Consider the following 20,632-nt stretch of genomic DNA (forward strand, 5'->3'; position numbering starts at 1 on the left):
GAGAAGTCGTCGCACCATCAACACAAGAAGGAGCTGCTCGGGTGGTACCTGCTACCTGCCCAGGAAAGCAGGAGCACTTGACTGTCTGTGACCTTTCTTCTATCTTGTTCTTATTACAACATCTGTGAAGAGCCACCACCTCACAGGTTCCAGTTTTAACATGGTGAGCTGTGCAAACAAAAAGAAGAAGGTGATGATGGTGATAACATTGCTCGGTAGCATGGTACAACATTTGTTTTTATTAAAAATATTTTATATTTAGCTCTATAAAGGGATCTGCAATACACACAGTTAGAATTACAATAACACCAACTCTGTAGTGCAAAGCTGATTTCTTTTCTAAAGGTAGCATAACTGTCTCGGACAGAAAATAAGAACAATTGGAGAAGAATGCACATTGCACCATTTCAGTGGAACAAAATGTAGAGGCACTGAAAAGTCATCATAGAAAATAAATATATATTTTTCAGAATAGCATAGGTACCTGCATCTCCATATAAACCTAATATAATATATTTTCTTAGGGTGACACTCAGAAAAGAAAGTGCTTCAACATTAAAATAGCAGCATGAATATATATTTTGGAATGCATACATTATAAATGTAAGATGACCACATGTCCCCAGACAGATCCAGTTTTTTATATCATGTCCCAGGATCTTCCTTTAAGACACTTGAAATGTCCCGTTTTTTCTTTGTTTGTTTGTTTTTCATTACACTAATCAACTGGTACAGCTCTACTAAGACGACGTGGCAGGATTTGGGAACCCTACACATGGAATATGATCCCCCATCATGTCATGGAGCTCTCTGCTTCGCAGTGTAAAGCAGGGTTGGGGAGCAGCGGATCAATGACTTCTTGGACACACTATCCATTCTCTCTTGTTTCAGGATCAGCTAACCAGACACAGGAACTACTTCAGCTCTGAGGCTACAGCAGTCCCAGGAGAAGATCTGCCTGGGGGAAAGGTTAACTATTTAAGGTATAGTAACTAATTATTGTATCATTTTCATTTCATCAAAGCCTGCTGACACTGCAAATTGAACCAGTGGCTGCTAGAAATTATAGGGCAGATCACAGACAGATCGTAAAACTATTGCTAAAGCACCAGGGAGTCAATGTCTATACACAGGACTTATATTGTACCCAAATGAGATTGTGAGATGTTACCTTGAAGAGACTGCTAGAAAATATTATGTAAAACTTCCTTTCCTCAGGTCTACACTGCCTCAGCCTTGGATAGCGCTATATGAATCACATGGAGGGGGCACTGGAGAGGTAGCAAGTCCAAAATATTTTATGCAATTTTATCAAGAATATGGACTCTGTCATCCCCTTCCTACCCAAATTCCAAACGTTGGTATGTTGGCAGAAGGTGACCTGAATTGGCAAAACAAACAAATACAAAACTTGAGGCTCTAATGGGAGACTTGCCATGTAGGACTGGGCCCTTTTACAGGCAGCTTTGACTTTGCTTTTTCTTCGCATGCTACAGTGTATGGGGAACCTATAACCGTTCTAAAGCACACTGCCCTTTCTGGCCAGCAGCCTGTATTCTTAAAACTAGACTATGAATTTAAGCTTCCACCCTTAACTTAGGGCCATTGCCAAGCCACAGTAACCCAAGATGAACACTAAAGAGATTATACTACCAATAAAGACAAAGAAGATGCTCTCCTCAGTGAGCCGGCTCCACTCTCTGGAGTAATGGTGGAGAGAAGCGAAAGCAGGGCCATAACCATACTTCTTCTTTGACCCCTTTTCAGAGTCTTTCTTCCTGAAAGAACAGGGAGCAGGAACAAGCAAATTCCTCCCCTCCCAAGAGTGCAAGGACAGCTATTGTAAACTGTGCAACCACTTAATTGCCACCCTTATCCATGCACAGCCACAGAGGGGTAGCCCACTGTCTGGCTCTTAGTTACCAAAATGGAAGCTACTGCTTAGAACATTATATTCAAGCAATCACATATTTTTCATTAGAACAAAGCCAGTCAAACAGTTGTGATCATTGTCATTACTCTCTACACATTTCAGTTTCAGCATCACATTGTACAGTGTCAGGTTGTACAGTGTTATGGCTGAAATGATATAACACAATGTGATTGATCAAACCACAGCCACACAGATTATGAAAGGTGACATATCAGGTGAGAAATTCAAAAGAGGTTCCACCTTTTGAAAAATCGAACATGAGTAAATGTTTTTCTATGTTTTAAAAGCTTTAACTATTGCTAATAAAATTGAGAAAGAGGGATGCTGCTCATGCTATCTACCTGAACTTTTCTAGGAAGTTAGTGGGGCATGTTATCCCAATACCTATGAAATTTTTTAAGCAGATATTTTTAGGCCCATTGGTACAAAGTAACCACAGTGAAAATTATTTTACATGGGTTAACATTGCATGTTAACATGTTGACTCAAAGAATTACATACATTTTTCTCAACTAATCTTTTATATGTTTTATAGAGAACAGAGCGTCTTTACTTGTGTATACAGTAAAATAAATTACTTATACACTATATTTCTTATATATAATATGTAGCATGAACATAGAACAGACACACATACCTGTTCTGAAAAGTTACATTCATTTTTATTATAATGGGCAATTATGCATTTCAAACCCCCACATACTAAAACAAATTCATTTCACTGAGGTGACATCAGATTCATATAACAAACCTGACACTGAAGCTGTAAAAGAAAGTAAATTTAGTGTCAGGTTGTGAATTTGTTCCTGCTTATTTTTCTCTCTATTAGATTTCAGTCCTTATTTGTATTCTGATTTGTCTCATTGATTCTGAAATTTTGTTTGCCTCTATGCTCTCCTATTTATACAGCTTGACTGGCTCTCTAGAGATTCCATATTACACCTTCTAAGCAGAAATAAAACATCACCTACATGCACCAATAGTCATCTGAAATGCAAGCTAGTTAGTGGATTTAGGTTGTTGTATAATGCTTTGAGGAAAAAAATAACTGCTGAAACAAAAACTTTTCAAGACAGCTAATTTTTTACTTTGTAGTCATTAGAGAGAAAATGGAGCATTTTCCAAGGCTTTTATGCCAAAGTAATCTAATTAAATGAAACGATCATTTACGTTTGTGAATGGCAAAGAAAAGCATTTCAAAAGATGCTGTGATATGTGAAGACTAGATTAGAGCAAAAAATAACCAAATGCCAATATAGCATTTCAGAGATCGTTTAGTAAAACTGTTTCCATTTTTGGAGGTAGAAAAATAAAACCTTCTAGAAAAGGCTACTCTGTCTCTTCAACACATTAAAAATCTAGGGCAACTATCCTCTAGTTTCTATTTACCGTCTAAAGTATACCGTGAATGTTCCTAGAGAGGAAATGGGGGAATTTCAGTTCCTTGTGCTATCAAATAATTAAGTTCCAGTGCAGTAAGTACAATATCTGTCACATTCATGTGAAACGAAAGCCTCTATACAGTAGATAAAGGATTTCCCTCAACCTAATACAAATTAACCTCATTAAACCATTGAACCATTCCAAACTGAGATAGTAGTTTATGAGAGTCACATTTTTGGTTTGTTTCTTCTTCAAAGTGTCCGGCTTGCTTTACAGAAAGTATTTGTGAAACAAAGTCCTTTCTGGAATTCTACAGAAATTAATTATTCAAAAATACACCTTATGGACTCAAGCCTGCAATATTTACTAAAATAAGTAATCCTTATTCACATGTAGGGTGACCAGATGTTCTGATTTTATAGGGACAGTCCCAATTTTGGGGGCTTTTTCTTGTATAGAAACATATTACCACCCACCCCCATCCCCATTTTTCACACTTGCTATCTGGTCACCCTATTCAGGTCTAGTTCTATTAAAATCAGTGGGGCTACACATGTGAGTAAAGTTTGCTGAATCAGGCCCAAAAGTATTTGTGTACATACAACAAAGTGCTATTAATAATTACACATAATAGTTCCAGAAGATATTATGTAACCGTAGAGTGCATTTAGAAAAGAGAAATAATCATGTCATTACCCTGTAATGGCATGAGCTGTAATTAATCTGCCACTTTATGGTAGTTTTCATGGAGTTAAATGGTCTGCAGTTATCATATAAAGGAGTATTTACACAATATTTGTACCCTGAAATTTAATGTGTTACCAGTTATGCTAATGAAGAAATTAAGGCTAGGTAGTTATTATCCCTTAATATGTATAATATTAAATAATGCTTTTAAATTCAACAAGAAAAGCTCTCTAATCTATATATACTATACATAAAAGCCAGTTATTTAGTTTAAAAATATATTTATTCACAAGTGTTAGACTCTACCCTCAGATTAATATGATTTCAATGAGATTTGCACACATGCATCTGGTAGCAAAATTTGTTTAGCTTTTTTGAGTGTTTTGATGCTTGAGATTAGTACTTTGCTTTAACAGACATGAATATATTATAAGTCACTAAAATTATGCATGAGGGTGGGGCTCAGGTAAACACCACTCTTCAATATTCTTTGTATTACTTTGTACTACAGTAGTATCTAAAGATCCCAATGAAGTCTGGGCCCCATTCTGCTACATGCTGTACAAACACAGAGTAATAGACCTTAAAATCTTAGGCTGTGGCTACACTTAGCACTTCAAAGTGCTGCCGCAGCAGCGCTGCCGGGGCAGCGCTTTGAAGCGCTAAGTGTAGTCAAAGCGCCAGCGTTGGGAGAGAGCTCTCCCAGCGCTGTCCGTACTCCACCTCCCTGTGGGGAATAACGGACAGCGCTTAAACCCTTAAACCCTGTCTCAAAGACTTTTAATCTTAATCCCACATCTGGCAAAGAATTACATGCATGCTTAACTCAATGCACTGTGAGTAGTCCTATTGAGGTGTATATTTTTTACAGGCTCATTGCAGATTCAGACCATTAGCTGAAAGAAGCAGCAACAAATGGGTGACACAAACAAAGGGAGAGGGAAGGGTAAAAGCTTTGTTTTTCCATGAAGTTGAATTCCAGTGAATTCAAGTTTAATTCAGAAGTCTAGGGCTTGGCTACACTTACAAATTTGCAGCGCTGCAGCAGGGTGTGAAAACACACCCTCTCCAGCGCTGCAAATTGCGGCGCTGCAAAGCGCCAGTGTGGTCAAAGCCCCAGCGCTGGGAGCGCGGCTCCCAGCGCTGTACGTTATTCCCCACAGGGAGGTGGAGTACAGACAGCGCTGGGAGAGCTCTCTCCCAGCGCTGGTGCTTTGACTACACTTAGCGCTTCAAAGCGCTGCTGCGGCAGCGCTTTGAAGTGTATGTGTAGCCAAAGCCCCAGTCTGCTAGTATGGGCCTCCCAATCTTCTCTGGCCTAATGGACAAGACATCTTATACAAAATAAATGCAGTGGTCCTTTCCTTCAAACCTTTACTCATGTGAGCAGTCTTTATTCTTGCAAATATTCCTTATCCACAGGAGTAGTTACAGTAAGGACTAAAATGGGACAACTGTGAAAGCAGTCCCATACTAAATTCAGCTGGTTGCCACTCTGCCACATTCTTACATGGGTTACAATGAGTGATTATTCAAAATTCTGCCCTGGTAATGTCTAAAGAAGTCTGACTTTTTATTGATAGAAGAAAAAATAAAACAAAATTAGTAGTTTGACTATAACATCTTCCAGTTCTAGCCCTAAATCAGCATATTATTAAGTGACCAGAGAAAGCACTGGTGTTTTTTACATGGAGAATGTTTGCTTTGTTCATGCTGATTGACATGGAAAGCAAATGTAGGTTATCTTTCCTCTACACTTCAGCAATTTCAATATGTCATGTCAGTCTCGCTGTGTCACTCTAGATGGGAAGGATATGAATACCTCTGCAAAATTAGGGGAGAAAGTCCCGGTTGCATAGTTTTTAAAGGCTATCTTAACAAATGCTAGTAGCTGCAAGAGTATACTGTAAAATGAAATATAAATCTGTGGCTGAGACAAGCTTTCCAACTTAGCTTTTTCTGTTGAAGGCCAAATAAAGATTTGCAAAAAAGAAAAATACAGAATAATTATTTTATGTGGTTAATTTCAACATCTTTGTGTTATGTTTACCCAATATAGCAAAGGCGAGTTTTGTGTTTGATTAATGAAAACTGTATAAGCAATGGTTTACTTATATTAAAGTCAGCTTTAATGAAGATAACCCATTAAGGGCCTGATCCAAAGCCCACTGAAATCAATGGAAAGTCTCTCATTGGTGTCACTGTGTTTTGAATCAGGCCTGTAGCGGGGTGGCCCCCCACTCCTGCCTGGAAGGGTTTAAAGACAGCCCTGGGAGAGGGCTGTGGCAGGGGAAAGCTACTAGGCTGATTGGGGAAGCAGCCGCAGCTGGGCCACACCCTAATCAGGCCTCAGTTGGACCTGTAAAGGCAGGGAAGCCAGGGGCAGACACACAGTCTCTCTCTGCCTTCAGAGAGAGAAGGGCCTGGCTGCAGGGAGCTAGAGACCGGGTACCTGAGTGGAGCAGGGCTGGGGAAAGGCAGAGGAGCTGGGGAGCTCCAGCCTGGAAAGCCCCAGGCTGCGGCCTAGCAGAAGGCCATGTGGTACTGGGGGGTTGCCGAGGGCTGCCCAGGGGTAGGCCAAGGCAGCAGGTCCAAACCCAACCTTGCCAGTGATACTGCAATCTGCCCCAGGGCGTGAGGCTAGATGATGACTGGCAGTAGCCTTATACTGAGGTGAGGTGGGACTAGTGGGTGGGGGTTCGCCGGAGAGGGGAGACCCTAAGAGTGAGGGGTTACTGCCAGGGTGCAGCACCCCAGGTAAAAGGACACTGGGGCCCAGGGAGGGACATGGGGGCCAGAGGACAGGCAGATCACTGGCCTGCAGAGAGCTGGAATGAACTAATTCCCAGAAGTCACCAGAAGGAGGCACCGCAGCGGTGAGTCTGCACCTCTACAAGGCCCCTACGGACAGAGTTAGCCAATTATATTGCTATGGAAAACTGTGGAGCTTAGATTACCACTGGGACGATCTCTCTCACAACTGCACATACCAGGGACATTAGATGATTTCAGTGTCTAGGAGAGATGACTGCAAAAGCTGGGCCATATTCAGCCTCAGTTTATGTTTTATACCCATGTGAGGCAACCTTGGGATTCCCATGTCCTCAGTGGTGACAGTGAGGCATATCATGGTAGCACTGTGTCTCATGACAGACAACAGTTACAGTACTCATGCTGCATCATTTTCCAGATGTCACAAGGAGTAGCACAGTGGAATCTGCCATATAACAAATAATTTCATCCTGCCCTTTGCACCCTTCCATACTACCACTTAAACAGCTCTTTAGATATGTTTCCCACAGATGTGTTATTCACTCTATAGACTAGAATCCCTCCTTCAGAGGCCTTCATTTATGTCATTTACATGATTCAGCATACCCAGGTAATTCATAGCTACAATACGTGTGTATGAAAATGTACATGTATATTTCTCCTGTGAAGTAACCTTTTTCCGCCTTTTCAGAGTCTAGTATCTTGATCATTTATATTCCAAGTATCTAGAATATACCTTGTGCCAAGTTATAGTAGCCTTGCATGGAAATGCCGGAAGACAGAGAGGGACCGGGAAGCCCATCCCACCCCTGGAAATCACACAGGGGGCAACCACAGATTGGAGGGCTGCTCACTTATGAACATAATGAGGGAGGCTAGTCAAGTTTTGTGTCTGGTGGAGAGGGTCATGGACATAGTCCCATTCTCCCATGACTGTGGGGTAGTGTTCACAGAGTGCAGCGAAATATCTCCCCTTGGCAAGTGTAGGGAGAATACCAGTGATGGGAAGGAAGCAAATGGGGGTATGGCAGGACTGCACTGCACTTTGGTAAGCCCTGGCCAGTGTCGTGGCCACTAGGGGTTCATTACAAGCTGGCATAACTGAGGCAGCTCTAAGTTAGAGTGGAGGGGGGGAAAATGGCCCTTGGGCAGTCCCAGTATTAGGGGAGAAGATGGTATAAAGATGCCAAACAGTCATCTCGACTTTTCCCTCTTCCTTTATTTGTGCAGAGTGTCATTCTCACATAGCTGATGATTGAGCCCATTATTATTAATGAACATCTGGAAGGAAAAATAAGTAAGGAAGGGGAGAAAGAGAGAATGTTAATGTAAGCGTTGTTAGAAAAACTTTTTCTAACAAGATCATGCCACCAAGAAGCAATAGGCTAAGGAATCTACACTGACTAGCAAGGAAAAAGCTTACACTGGAAAGGTTTATGCATCAGGCTCATAAATCAACAGCTATAAAGAGGCACATTCTAAAATATTCTGTAAGAAGTGGAAGAGAAAAATTGCTATACCAAATCAGAATGGTCCACTGTAGCTCAATGTGCCACTCTATATATAAGATTATGATTTAAAAAAAAAAGCTCTAAATGCATGATGTGGGAAATTCCTTTCTGTTCATATACCCTCAGTCCCCTTATAAACTCATCTCACTCTCTGGCATATGAGAGCTTATTCTAGGGTTGGACATTTGACCAGTCCAAAAACAACTTGTCATTTTGCCTGTCAAATATTGGTCAAATATTTCAAAGTACTAATTTATTAGAACAGTAACAAAGAGTAAGACTTTATCATCTCCAACAGGCTTCACCTTTGACAGATATCTATACCCAATTACAAAAAAGTTACTGAATTGAGTTGTTTTTACTCAGAAGAATGTGAAGGGTGATTAAATTAAGTTCTAAAAAATGAAAGAATGGCACCATGATGCAACAAAAAAGGTAGGTGCCACTTACATCAGAGCATTCTTGCTAGAATATTTGGCATTTGACCATGGTCAAATAATAGGCGGTCAGTTGACATTATCTGACTGGTAAACTGACCAGCTTGCCAAGTCTACTTATTACACATTTAACATTATCCTAAACTTATATAAGTGCAAGGGTTATGGAAAGGCAGTTTTCAAGTCCTGCAACACTATTTGTCTCAAAAACTTCACACAGCAGCAAAGTCCATGCACACCCAAAGTAGAATATGCTGTGTAAAGAAACACTTCCTTTTAACTGGCTTAAATGTACAGCACTGTTTTTAAGTTTCCTCTAGGATCCCTTTTTTCTTGTATGGTCTAACATTATAGGACAGGTTTTGAACTAATCAGTTTATTCACTTGAATCTTTAAAACAAATAAAGGAGCAGACACTTGTTTGACCATTCAGGTAGGGTTTGTTTTATTGCCACCCAACAGCAAAAGCAGGTAATTTGTACACATTAGACCCTGCAAATCTCAAACAGCAGCCCTAAGAGGCTTCTTGGATGGAGCATAGTGCTTGCACAGAAAGCCATTCGAAAACTCAAAGGAGTAATTCTTGGTAAGTGTTTATCCTATAGATATTAACCCAGCTACACTTGGCGAGCTATCTCTACCATGCAATTAACCTACTTAGTCCAGTTAGGCGAAGGATGGTAAGCAGAGGTTCACATGACACTGCGCTGACAGCATCCCTGGTAGCCTTTTAAAAACAAAGCTAAAGAATGGTTTGCCATAATCACATTGCCAAGCATGCTTTACTGCATGATGCCAGAGGAAAATTTCATCCATCGGTTGTCTGCCAGCCACCAGTTATAGCCATCTGTGTGGGAAGACTTTTGCCCCCCTGGGAAAAACATCAAAAAAACTACGATGTAAGCATTCTCTTGAAATCAACTCACTAATAACCTAGTGAAATCAAGCCCCAGATATTCCCAAGGCACCGGCTGGGTTCTGAAATGGAAAGCAGGATTACATTCTCAGTTGATTGAGAAAAAGACTTACTGGAAGAACACAGCAAACTGGCTTGGTCCCAGCTGGGCACATAATCTTTACCCAACATAAAACCACAGATGGAGTACTTCATGTAGAATCTCTTAGACCCGGTGAGTTCTAAGCCATCTGACTTTATCCTCCTAGACTTATTGAGGCTAATTTTATTCAATCAGTCCTTTGGCATTGCTGAGCCAATCTTCTGTCTCCCAAAAGTCAACGCATTTTTATGGCTGTGTCACAGATGAGGATTCACTAGCAAAGCTATAACTGCATATACAGGAATACAAAAATAATTCATCCTAAAACTATCCTGAATGAGTGTTTCCATTGTCTCCTTTTGAGGCATTACTTTCAGTTAGAAAATTGCATGTTGGCTGGGCCCATGAAACTGCATACAGCTTTGGGACGAGGGTTTTGGGGAAGAGTGTTAGTGATAATTTAGTCTTATCAGAGGCACACACAGGAGCAGGAAGAGAGGAAGGAACCTTTCTACATTTGCCCAGCTCTAAAGACCAGCTAGAATTGCTTCTGCTGAGCTTGGGAGAATTCAGGACTGCTAATCAGTTGCAGCCAAGAGTGGCAAAAATTCCCCAAAGAAGATGTGGAGTGGGAACAGGTGGAACCATGCTGCTGTTCCTCCCCTGGGACTAGCCAGCAGAGCTGATCAACCATGTGAGGCCGGCATTGCACCCTTTAAAAGCATGTAGCAGTTTGTGTGCTCTCCTGTGTATCAAGAGTGGAGCTGAGCTTAATGAGATATTTTACTTCTGGTAGGCAGACTGTCTCCTGCACATCCGCTCGGCTGGTGTAGCTCAATGGCTCTCAAACTTTTTGTATTGGCGACCCCTTTCTCAGAGCAAGCCTCTGAGTGCGACCCCCCTTTCTACATTAAAAACACATTTTTTTATATTTAACACTATTTTAAATGCTAAATTTATAACCCTCTTATTTAAAATTAATTTACCTTTTCTCACAGCTTTTAAATTAAGACTAAAATACATTATACATTTATCAAATTCTTGTTATAAGCAGAAAAGGGTTTTTTTAATAGTTACTGTTTAATATTGGGGGGGCATGAAGAAACTTTCTCAATATGTTTTCACAGGAGATTTGCAAGTGCAGACTTCACAGCAGACTTTCTAGCTAGCTGGGAGGCAGTGAAAAGTGATATTAACAAACATACAAATATCACTTTTCACAGCTAAATTACTAATGCCCCCTTGCCAGCAGGTGCTGTCTTCAGAGCTGGGTGGCTAGAGAGCAGCAGTTGCTGGCCAGGTGCCCAGCTCTGAAGGCAGCGCTGCCACCAGCAGTGGCACAGAACTGTAGAGGTAAGGGTGGCAATGCCATACCATGCCACTCTTATTTCTGCATAACGTTTGACCTTTGCATTGGGAGGGTGGTTACAGGGGGGCTACGGCAAATTTTGGGGTACCTATAGGCCCCGCAAGCCCCCCCAGTGCTGCCTCTGCTTCTGTGTCAGACTGTTAAATTATAATTTTTTTTTTGGCTGATCTCAGTTATCTGATTGGTCTGCAGTTTAATGTAGCTCCTCAGCTACTGAACAATGAAGCCCGCTAATGTTGTCTCAGTCTCAGGACCCTTCTTAGGGAAAATGGCGCCCTGGGCAAACTTCTATTTTAGCACCCTTTCTTTGGAGGTGGAGTGGGACTAGAGACAGAGTGGGGTGGGGATGGAGTTGGGCTGGAGGGACTCAAGCTGTCAGCCTCACGCATGGCAGGGATCGAGCTCTCAGCCCTGCACATGGCGGTGCTCCAGCTGTCAACCATGCGTGGGGCCGACAGCCATGCACAGGGTTAACAGCTTGTGACCGCTTGAGGCATCATGACCCCCAGTTTGAGAAACCCTGGACTGTAGCTTGACATCACTCACAAGAATGGGCTGTGCAGAACAGGCACAACTGAGCACATAATGTGAGCAGTTTGTGAATACTACAGGAGGTAGAATGTCCATTCTTTCCTAGGATGTTATCAAACTTCTTCAGCAAATGATACAATAAAGTGTGCAGACATTCTGCAAATTAACAGATATTCCAACAGATGGAGGTTCAAGATTACTAATTATATAATTTCACTGGGGGAAAGAACCAATCCAGTTCTCAGGCACTGAAAGGAACACTTGGCATAAAGACTTTTTATTCTCTTCCTCTCTCTCACTTGATGGGCCATGTGCCAGAAATCTCGACTCAGCAAGAAGCAGGGGCACATGTCTCAGAGCAGCCTTCAGGATTTGACAGAGTTAAAAAAAAAATCTTGTCTTCTGTACTACAGCAGGTAGCTTCTGGTTTCTATAATAGTCTACCCAATTATGGGAAATATGTCTTGAATATTCCATACTGATACACTTTTTATTATTATTCTTTTATTTCATAAATGTGACCTGCACTGTGTCAGGGCACGTGACAAAAATACACAATTCTGAATTGTGAGTCAGCAAAAAGATCTTCCTCCACATTCCTTCCCCTTAAAAAGGAATGCCCACTCTGCACCCAGCTCTACCTCAAATAAAAGCTGGAGAAAAAGAGCCTTATACTGCACCACTATATGCTAACGGACTCAAGTGCTGCTGAACCAGATGGTGAAGCAAATTTCAGAATCAAGATCTACTTAGAGCATCCTGCCTCCAGTACCCCCATGGTTACATGTACAGAGTCAAGCAGCTCAGCAGATATCATGTGCCACAGTGGTAAGAGTAACTGAAATCTAGTAAAGGCAAGCTGTGGTGTGTTGACATAGTTGGGAGTCACCAGACCTATGCTTTATTCCCAGCTGTGTCATTAACTCACTCTGTGACTGCAAGAAAGGCACTTAGTGTTCTTATGCTTCAGTTACCCTGCCTGTAAAATAGGCTTGGTGATGCTTACAGACCTTATTTAAATAACATCACACAATAATTCACTAAGAGTAGATGAGTAATTACCCCCCAAAAATTCTCTGGGAACTGTTTGATAGGACAGAAGAGAACCACACATACTGTTTACCTCAGCTAAGGTCTACAGATAGGTCAAGAAAACATTGTGATCAATGGAATCAAATGTTGCTGACAGAGCTGAAAGAACCAATATTGACACCTTAACTTTCTTCTTTACTAGAAGATCCTCAACTAATGTAACTAGTGCAGACACATGCAGAACTAGAGCAAGACTCAAAGGAATCAAGGAACCTGAAAATTCTACATGACACCAAAGATGTCTCATCACAACTTTCTCAATATCTTCCCCTCAAAGAGGAAGAGTAAAAAGAGGGTGATAACTCTCAAGGTCATCATTTCATGATTATGATTTTGTTTTTTTAAGGATGGGCCTCAACATCGCTTGCTTGAACAGCTGAAAACTTTAATAAGGCACCACTAAGCTGATTTAACTTGAATCCATTTTATGGAGCGTGTGCTATCAGAAAAACTTTTGTGCTTTATTAATGACCTACATAATTTGCTTAATAAGGTCTCATTGAACTTCTGAAAATACTACTACCTTCAAGCTCCATATTGCAGATGATTCTTATAAAATTTTCTCAGGCTGCAAAATGATTCTTTGATATTATGCTCCCCTCATGTACACAGAATGGGAGTTCTTTGAAAGGATAATTTTGCCTTCAGTGCATGAATATATGATAAAATATAATGTATGTTCCCGCTATGGGTTGAATCCCTCAAATTCTACATTTCCAATCTTTTAACTCACTTCTTTGTTATGGTGTGGGGTGTTTTTTTGTTTGTTTTTTTGTTTTTTTGTTAATATTTCAGCAGAGCTGTTTACCTGAACTAATGTTTTACAAGAGTCTCTATCTTTACAATGCATTTTTACATTCCATTTCACAGCTCTGTAATGCATTTTCCCTTTCTGTAATCTGTCAACTAAACTAGAATATCAGGGATTATCTTTGACTCTAAACATACCTCTCACAAAACACAAGCATGTATAAGCATACCTGCTTTAATAAAAACTACAGTACGTGTCTTACCCTCTCACCCCCTACCCTCCTCTTTCAAAGAATCCTCTACAGTACTTCAGACTCCACCAGCATTATCTCTCATGCTCAGGAGAAACTTTGTAGAATGTCCCAAGACTCAGCTCACCCACTGAAAGAAAGATCTTAATTTTAAGTTTCAGCTTCTTTCTGTAGAGCCCCAGGCAAACTCTTTGAAGTGCAGAGTCAGGGGAGGAACTTAACTCACGTCTTTAGAAAAAATAGCTAACAAGGCACATGTCTAGTCCTGTGAAATCCTCTCTTTTAGAACGATCTTACCTGCTACAATCTTCCCTCTACATTATTGATTCCATATAAATAGCAAGTGTCTAAGCCATGGGCATGATGAATCAATAAGTATCTAGACAGATTCTAAGAAATGAACCTGAATGGACAGAGAACAAGCTGACTATTCTTAACACACACACACACACACACACTCCAGTTCAACCTTGCAGGGGGAAGCATACAGGGCAATGCCAACACGGATTTGCCCGGGGATTTCCAAATGATAATATTTTCAGATGTCTCCTCCTACAGATCAGATTTATTTTAAGGTCTTTGAAGCAGGCTTCCCAGACAGGACACTTGTTTCGACAAGGAACCCCAATTAATAGAGGGATTTGCTAGAAACAATAAATACCACTCCCAATACTTCTGATAGTCAGAAGCTGAAAACATTAAATGCGTCACCAGGATTGTATAAATGTGATTTATTAAAATTGTGGGGTAGTGAGAGCCTCTCAAATGTACCACACATAAAAATGCATATTAAAATAGAAGGTATAAATAATGCCACCTCATATGTAGATTGCTTTTTTGGAAGTGTCGGCAACCTCTCTTCTTTTTCAGAACCCTCATAAGCTGAATCTTTCCTGTTTTAATCACTGTCTCAATAGAGGCCCATACATTGCAGTTACAACCCATCCAAGGTGAGAAGGACTCAAGAGACTAGGCCAGGTCAAGGCTCCTTTTGGACACAGTCATTCCTTATAACAAGCCATGCGCTTGTGGTTCTAGGCCACCAGCCATATCCAAATACACAGAGTATGATGGTGCCAATAAAGTGAAGAGGTCCTAGACATTGGCATTCCAGGTTAATTAAAAAAAATCTAGAACACAATCTCTCTCAGCCCAACAGATATGATGTGTGGACAGTAAATTGCTCTTACAAGTATAGCAGAGATCGATTAGTACAGCAGAGACAGCAAAGAAAGATTCAAACAATCTCAGTACATCTAAAATCATTTGTGTGCAGTGCAGTGGTTGAGAAGTATTGCAAATGTAGTGAACAGAGAACACTTTAATGGCCAAATTTTCATGCACAGGCACAATGAGCATGTATATACCAATGAATAATTTGTGGATCTGTTTATTTCATATGCAAACAAACATTTAGGCACACGGTTTCTCAAATTGTACAAGTAAATGTCCATTTGTGCACACCTCAAAAGGTTTTGAATATGATGTTCACCATTTTTGCAGCAAGCATTTTTGCTGTGTCTGTAGCTAAAAAATTGGCCTTTAGAACTTTACAATCTAAGGACGACAGGGTTTTTAGTGAAAAGGTCAACGTTCAGACCTCAAAACTCAGACCAGAATCAGTTTATAATCTCCATTTTAATTTTAAGACCTTTGTACCCAGGGGCGGCTCTAGGCACCAGCAAAGCAAGCACCTGCTTGGGCAGCCCATTTGCAGGGGTGGCAGGGATCCAGCATGGGAGCTGAGAACCAACAGGGGGCTCTGGGAGCTGTAGTTCCTTGGTTAGCTCCCTGCCTATAGAGCCAGCCCTGGAGCAGGGAAATAACTACATTTCCCAGCATTCCCTTGGCCACTACCAACAGGAAAGAAAGGGGGAGGGAGTGAGGTAGCTGAGACCTCATGCTGCAGCCTGCTGTGAGTGGAGAGTTGCACTGTGAAGGGTAGGGAACCATATTTTAACATTCCAAAAACAGGTCACTCCACGGGGAGGGAAGCCCCACCCTGCCACCATCCACTCCCTCCGACTGCCCCCCACAGAAACCCCAGGGCATGTGGGTGAGTGGGTGGGGGGAGAGCCCAGGGCTGGGGCAGCAGGGAGGTGTGGGGGGGAGCCCAGGGCTGGGATGGGGGGCAGCCAAAAAAAATTTTTCTTGGGGCGGCAAAAAACCTAGAGCCGGCCCTGTTTGGACCTATAAGTAACTCGAAAATTAGAAAATTAAATCAATACTTAACTCTTTCAGAAGGCCAGGAACAGGTTAAACAAATGAACCCTTACACATGATGTATGTGCAAAGTCCAGATTTCTACAGTGCCTAACTTGGTTCCATAAATGACACTAGAACACTTCTCCACCTATACACATCCATAGGACCATATGTCGCTTTTCTGGAGCACACCAAACTTTTATAGGACAGTAGTTAAATTACCCATGACCAGGGGCGGCTCCAGGCCCCAGCACGCCAAGCGCGTGCTTGGGGCGGCATGCCGCGGGGGGTGCTCTGCCGGTCGCCGGGAGGGCGGCAGGCGGCTCCGGTGGACCTCCCGCAAGCGTGCCTGCGGAGGGTCCGCTGGTACTGCGGCTTAGGGTGCTTGGGGCGGTGAAATTGCTAGAGCCGCCCCTGCCCATGACCTCTGTGGGTACCTCCAAGTTACCTGCTGACTCTCAACAAACACTGTTACTCTTCTAGCCCTGAATTCCCAAGCCAGGAGGAATTAGGTGTGTATTAAATAATTCTCCCCAGTCTGTGGTGCTGACAGTTATGAAGTAAGCCAAGAATAATCTATCCTCAATGCAGCAGAGAAGGTTGTCACAGCACAATGCCTTTGTAGGAGAGAGGGGGAGAAAGAGAGATCTTGAAGGACTCTTTTCCCACTCCACCAGCCACCCGGAAAAGCAAGGCAGCAAGGGATACAATGCAGCTCTAGCCAAAAAAGCATTCATGAGGTACCTTGTCTGGTCACGTACACATAAATGGTGGGCACCTGATCTTCATGGTTCTTGCAAGTCAGTGAAATCTTGAGAATAATCTTAACACAAATCCTCTAGTTGTAGCAGGGTGTAGTAGAGCATTGTAAAACAAAGTAAAAGGAAGGGGATCAGAAACGGAATATGCAACAAGAGAGCCAGCATTTTCAGCCTTCAGGAGTTTACCACTGCTTTAACAGTTGAAATACTGCAGTGCTTAGCAGTCATGCTTCCAGCTGTGCCAGTTAGTATTTGGAAGTAACAAGAATCACTTCACAAAAGTTAAAACATGTACGGTTCGCAGGTTGTTATTTCTCTTTGTGGTTAGTGACCACATTTCAGTTGCATGATTAATAACATGAAAGTCCTGACAATATATAAAATAAGCTTATTATTTCAGACACTGTGGTCCAAATTTTCACAGGAGAGGAAAATTCAACGCAGTCTCCATTTTTGTATGTGCACTTTTAGAGCATGAACACCTGCTTGTGCACCTTGCAGGGCATAGCAGCACATAGGTTTTGCATATATACAATGTCACCTGGACATGCAGATATTGAATTTATCAACTGTGCAGGTAGGCTTCAATGCTTGAAAAGCATGCATGGCAGCACTGCACCCACACTAACAGAAGTGACTGCTAAAAACTATCTTCATTTTTATTATTACTCAAGTGTTTATACTATGTGTAGTCACCATACATTTAAAAAGTGGCTCCAGATGGGAGGCAAAAAAAAATTAACCACAGAAATTTGTCTTGAATTTTTTAATTTAAATTCTTAACCTGCGTATCATTATTTATTATGAGAGGACCTAAAGGTCCCACCTAAGAAGGGGGCCCTCAGGGCGTCACGAGGTTATTACATGGGGGGTCGTGAGCTGTCAACCTCCACCTCAAACCCCGCTTTGCTTCCAGCATTTATAATGGTGTTAAATATATAAAAAAGTGTTTTTAATTTATAAGGGGTGTTGCACTCAGAGTCTTGCTATGTGAAAGGGATCACCAGTACAAAAGTTTGAGAGCCATTGTGCTATACAAACACATAGTGACAGACAGTCACTGCCCTGAAATGGTAAATAGACAAGACAGACAAAATGTGGCACAGAGATCTGAAGTCATTTGCCCAGTCATATAGCAGGTCAGTAGCAGAATCGGGAATAGAAACCAGGTTGCCAGACCCACTAGAACATACTGCTTCTTTTTGTTTGTTTGGACACGTGCAACACATTGAAAAGACTCACAAATCTAGAATCAGGATTTCAAAAATGTGAGAAATGAGTGAGAAATTTCATCCTTCTTTTTTGCTTGTTGTCCATTTCATTTACTTATTTATTCCTTTGGATGAAGAGACAATGAATCGTGATCACTGAAGGTCCCTTTCTTGAAGGACACAGCAAAGTAGATCTAAATGAGTCTGAGCATTTCACACCTGATATAAAGTCAAACAGTCTTCCACTGACTTCAGCTGGCTTTAGATCTGACTTGAATAGCACTACTAAATACAGTAACCAGCTGTAAAAGTCTGCAGGTTTGAGCCTTTGCTTTTTGTAGTGGTCTAAGAGGAATCACCAAGTGGCACTAGTTGCACAGTGTTTTCCAAGTTCCAAGGCATGCAAGAAAATGTCCAGTCTTGGGAAGACATGCTGGATTGTGAGTTTTTGTTGTGCAAGGTTCTGTGTAGAGGCAGTGGTCTTTGGAGTGAGAGCTGTATGAGAAGAGAGGAGAGTTTGATCTCTGCTTTTGATCTCTGATTAGGGTCAATTACTGAGGCAGAGTTGATCACTGGGAACCAGACATTACGGCTGGCTCTGTTTCTTAAAAGAAGCAATTTCCTTTGTGTTATTTGACCACCTGTGTTCCAGGACTACTGTAGGTGTGCAAATAAAACAAGTTACACTTAGAATAGATCCATACTCTGCTTCCTGATTTCTCCTCCACTGGGAAGCCAATCTACAAGATCCTGGACCTATGCTGCCATTCAGCTCACCAGAAAGGTAATACTGGTGTCAAAATGGGATGCTGGTGTTGGAAGAAAAACAAAATTATTTTGAGGAGTATACTATTTGTTTGTACACAACTGTTACTTCAGATGATTTTGAAATGCTACCAGCTATGATAGCAGCATATTTTTTAAAGTCTCCTTGTACAGTACACTTTCTCTTTCAGAGAACATTTGGAATGTCGGAGATATAAAAAGTCAATAATAGACATGGTACTTCAATAAATGAACATAGAAACAGAAGGAATAGTCTGAAATGTATAGATCGTATTCTATAGATGCAGAATAATATCTTCATGAGTTTTCAGAAAGTTGTCTTCAACTACCTGAAAGGGGGTTCCAAAGAGGATGGATTTAGACTGTTCTCAGTGGTAGAAGATGACAGAACAAGGAGTAATGGTCTCAAGTTGCAGAGGGGGAGGTTTAGGTTGGATATTAGGAAAAACTTTTTCACTAGTAGGGTGGTGAAGAACAGGAATGGGTTACCTAGGGAGGTAGTGGAATCTCCTTCCTTAGAGGTTTTTAAGGTCAGGCTTGACAAAGCCCTGGCTGGGATGAGTTAGTTGGGTTTGGTCCTGCTTTGAGCAGGGGGTTGGACTAGATGACCTCCTGAGGTCCCTTCCAACCCTGAGATTCTATGATTCTATGATGGAATCTCGCAGGTCTTATTTATCTCTTCTTTATCTACCAGTTTTGGTATATATATGCCATAGGTACCTAAGGGGCTTTTCTTTAGATATATAAATTTATTATATGCGTGCGTATGCGCACACACACACACATACACACACACACACACACAATGCTGAATACAAAACCTTACTTTCAAAAATGTTCAGGTTGTGACCCAAACTGACAAAAGCTAGGAAAATTAAAGTGATATTTTAGAGCTTAGCAGTCCTCTTCTAATGGATATAATGATTTGAGCTAAGATGAAATGTCAGCCATAAATTTGAATTTTCTCATGTTTGTTAGTTTGGTTCACAACCTGAATGTTATTTAAATGTAAGCTATTGTACTCCTACCATCAAACAAGAGGGAAAATTAGGTTATAGTCACTCCTACAGATATGCTCAGGAAATAGAGTAGAGATTTGGGATAAATCTGCTGGCAGCCAAGAGCAGAATAATAACTGTTTTATTAAACCTTAGGTGCATATTCTCATGACAGCATTAAATGTGAGCTGTGCACATGAGTCATGGCATATCTATTATTGGATTTTTGTGATGAGACCACAGAAGTGATTGCTTCAATTTTTTAACCCTTGCATGGAGACAACACAGATACCCAGGCTATGGAGACAAACCAAAGTGGCTGCACTACTCATTCCACACAAAGACCCTTACTCTGCAAGGACAAGCTAGGTGAACAAGTGGTAATGGTTAGAATAGCACCAACAGTGGAAGGGGAGCTAACTGATGATCAAGGATATTCATGCTGTAGGCTAGAGTTGTAAGCCTAACTCAATACATGAAAGATGGTTTTGAAACCTGCAAAATTACAGGGACTGTGTTTATTGATCTGTCAGCTTTTTACAACACTGTGAACCATTGTGCATGTCTACTGAAACTGAAAAGAATTTTGAGAAATAGCAAAATGGTCCAGATCACCTTCTCCCTCCTCAACAATCAACTGGTTTTTTTTAATTATTATTATTTTATGATGGATGGTCAGAAAAGCCAATGTCATACTCAGTGGATTGCCCCAAGGTTCAGTGCTATCACCCTTGTGGTTTAACATCTACAAAAATGACCAACCAGAATTTCCCAACATGCAAAGATTAATTTATCTAAATGATCTTTGCATTACCTCCCAACTGGAAAGATTTGAGGACAGTGAGTACATTCAAACTGGCTCCCAAGTGTAATTGGAAAATACTATCACAGATGGTTTCTGAATGCCAATCCTAGTAAGACTCAAGTATACACTTTCCACCTGAAACACCATCAGGC

General features: G+C 41.2%; 1 protein-coding gene across 2 annotated transcripts in view; it reads right to left on the reverse strand.

The window, feature by feature from the left end:
- The window catches only part of TAFA2 (TAFA chemokine like family member 2), a 327,624-nt gene that overhangs the window by 35,559 nt on the left and 271,433 nt on the right, over window positions 1-20,632 (reverse strand). For both annotated transcript variants that reach the window (XM_045010273.1, XR_006578158.1), the window contains exon 3: window positions 16-168. In XM_045010273.1, the coding sequence (XP_044866208.1) occupies window positions 16-168 (153 nt within the window). The remainder of the gene's footprint in view (window positions 1-15; window positions 169-20,632) is intronic.

Source organism: Mauremys mutica, chromosome 1 (assembly GCF_020497125.1).
Source record: "Mauremys mutica isolate MM-2020 ecotype Southern chromosome 1, ASM2049712v1, whole genome shotgun sequence".
NCBI lineage: Eukaryota > Metazoa > Chordata > Testudines > Geoemydidae > Mauremys > Mauremys mutica.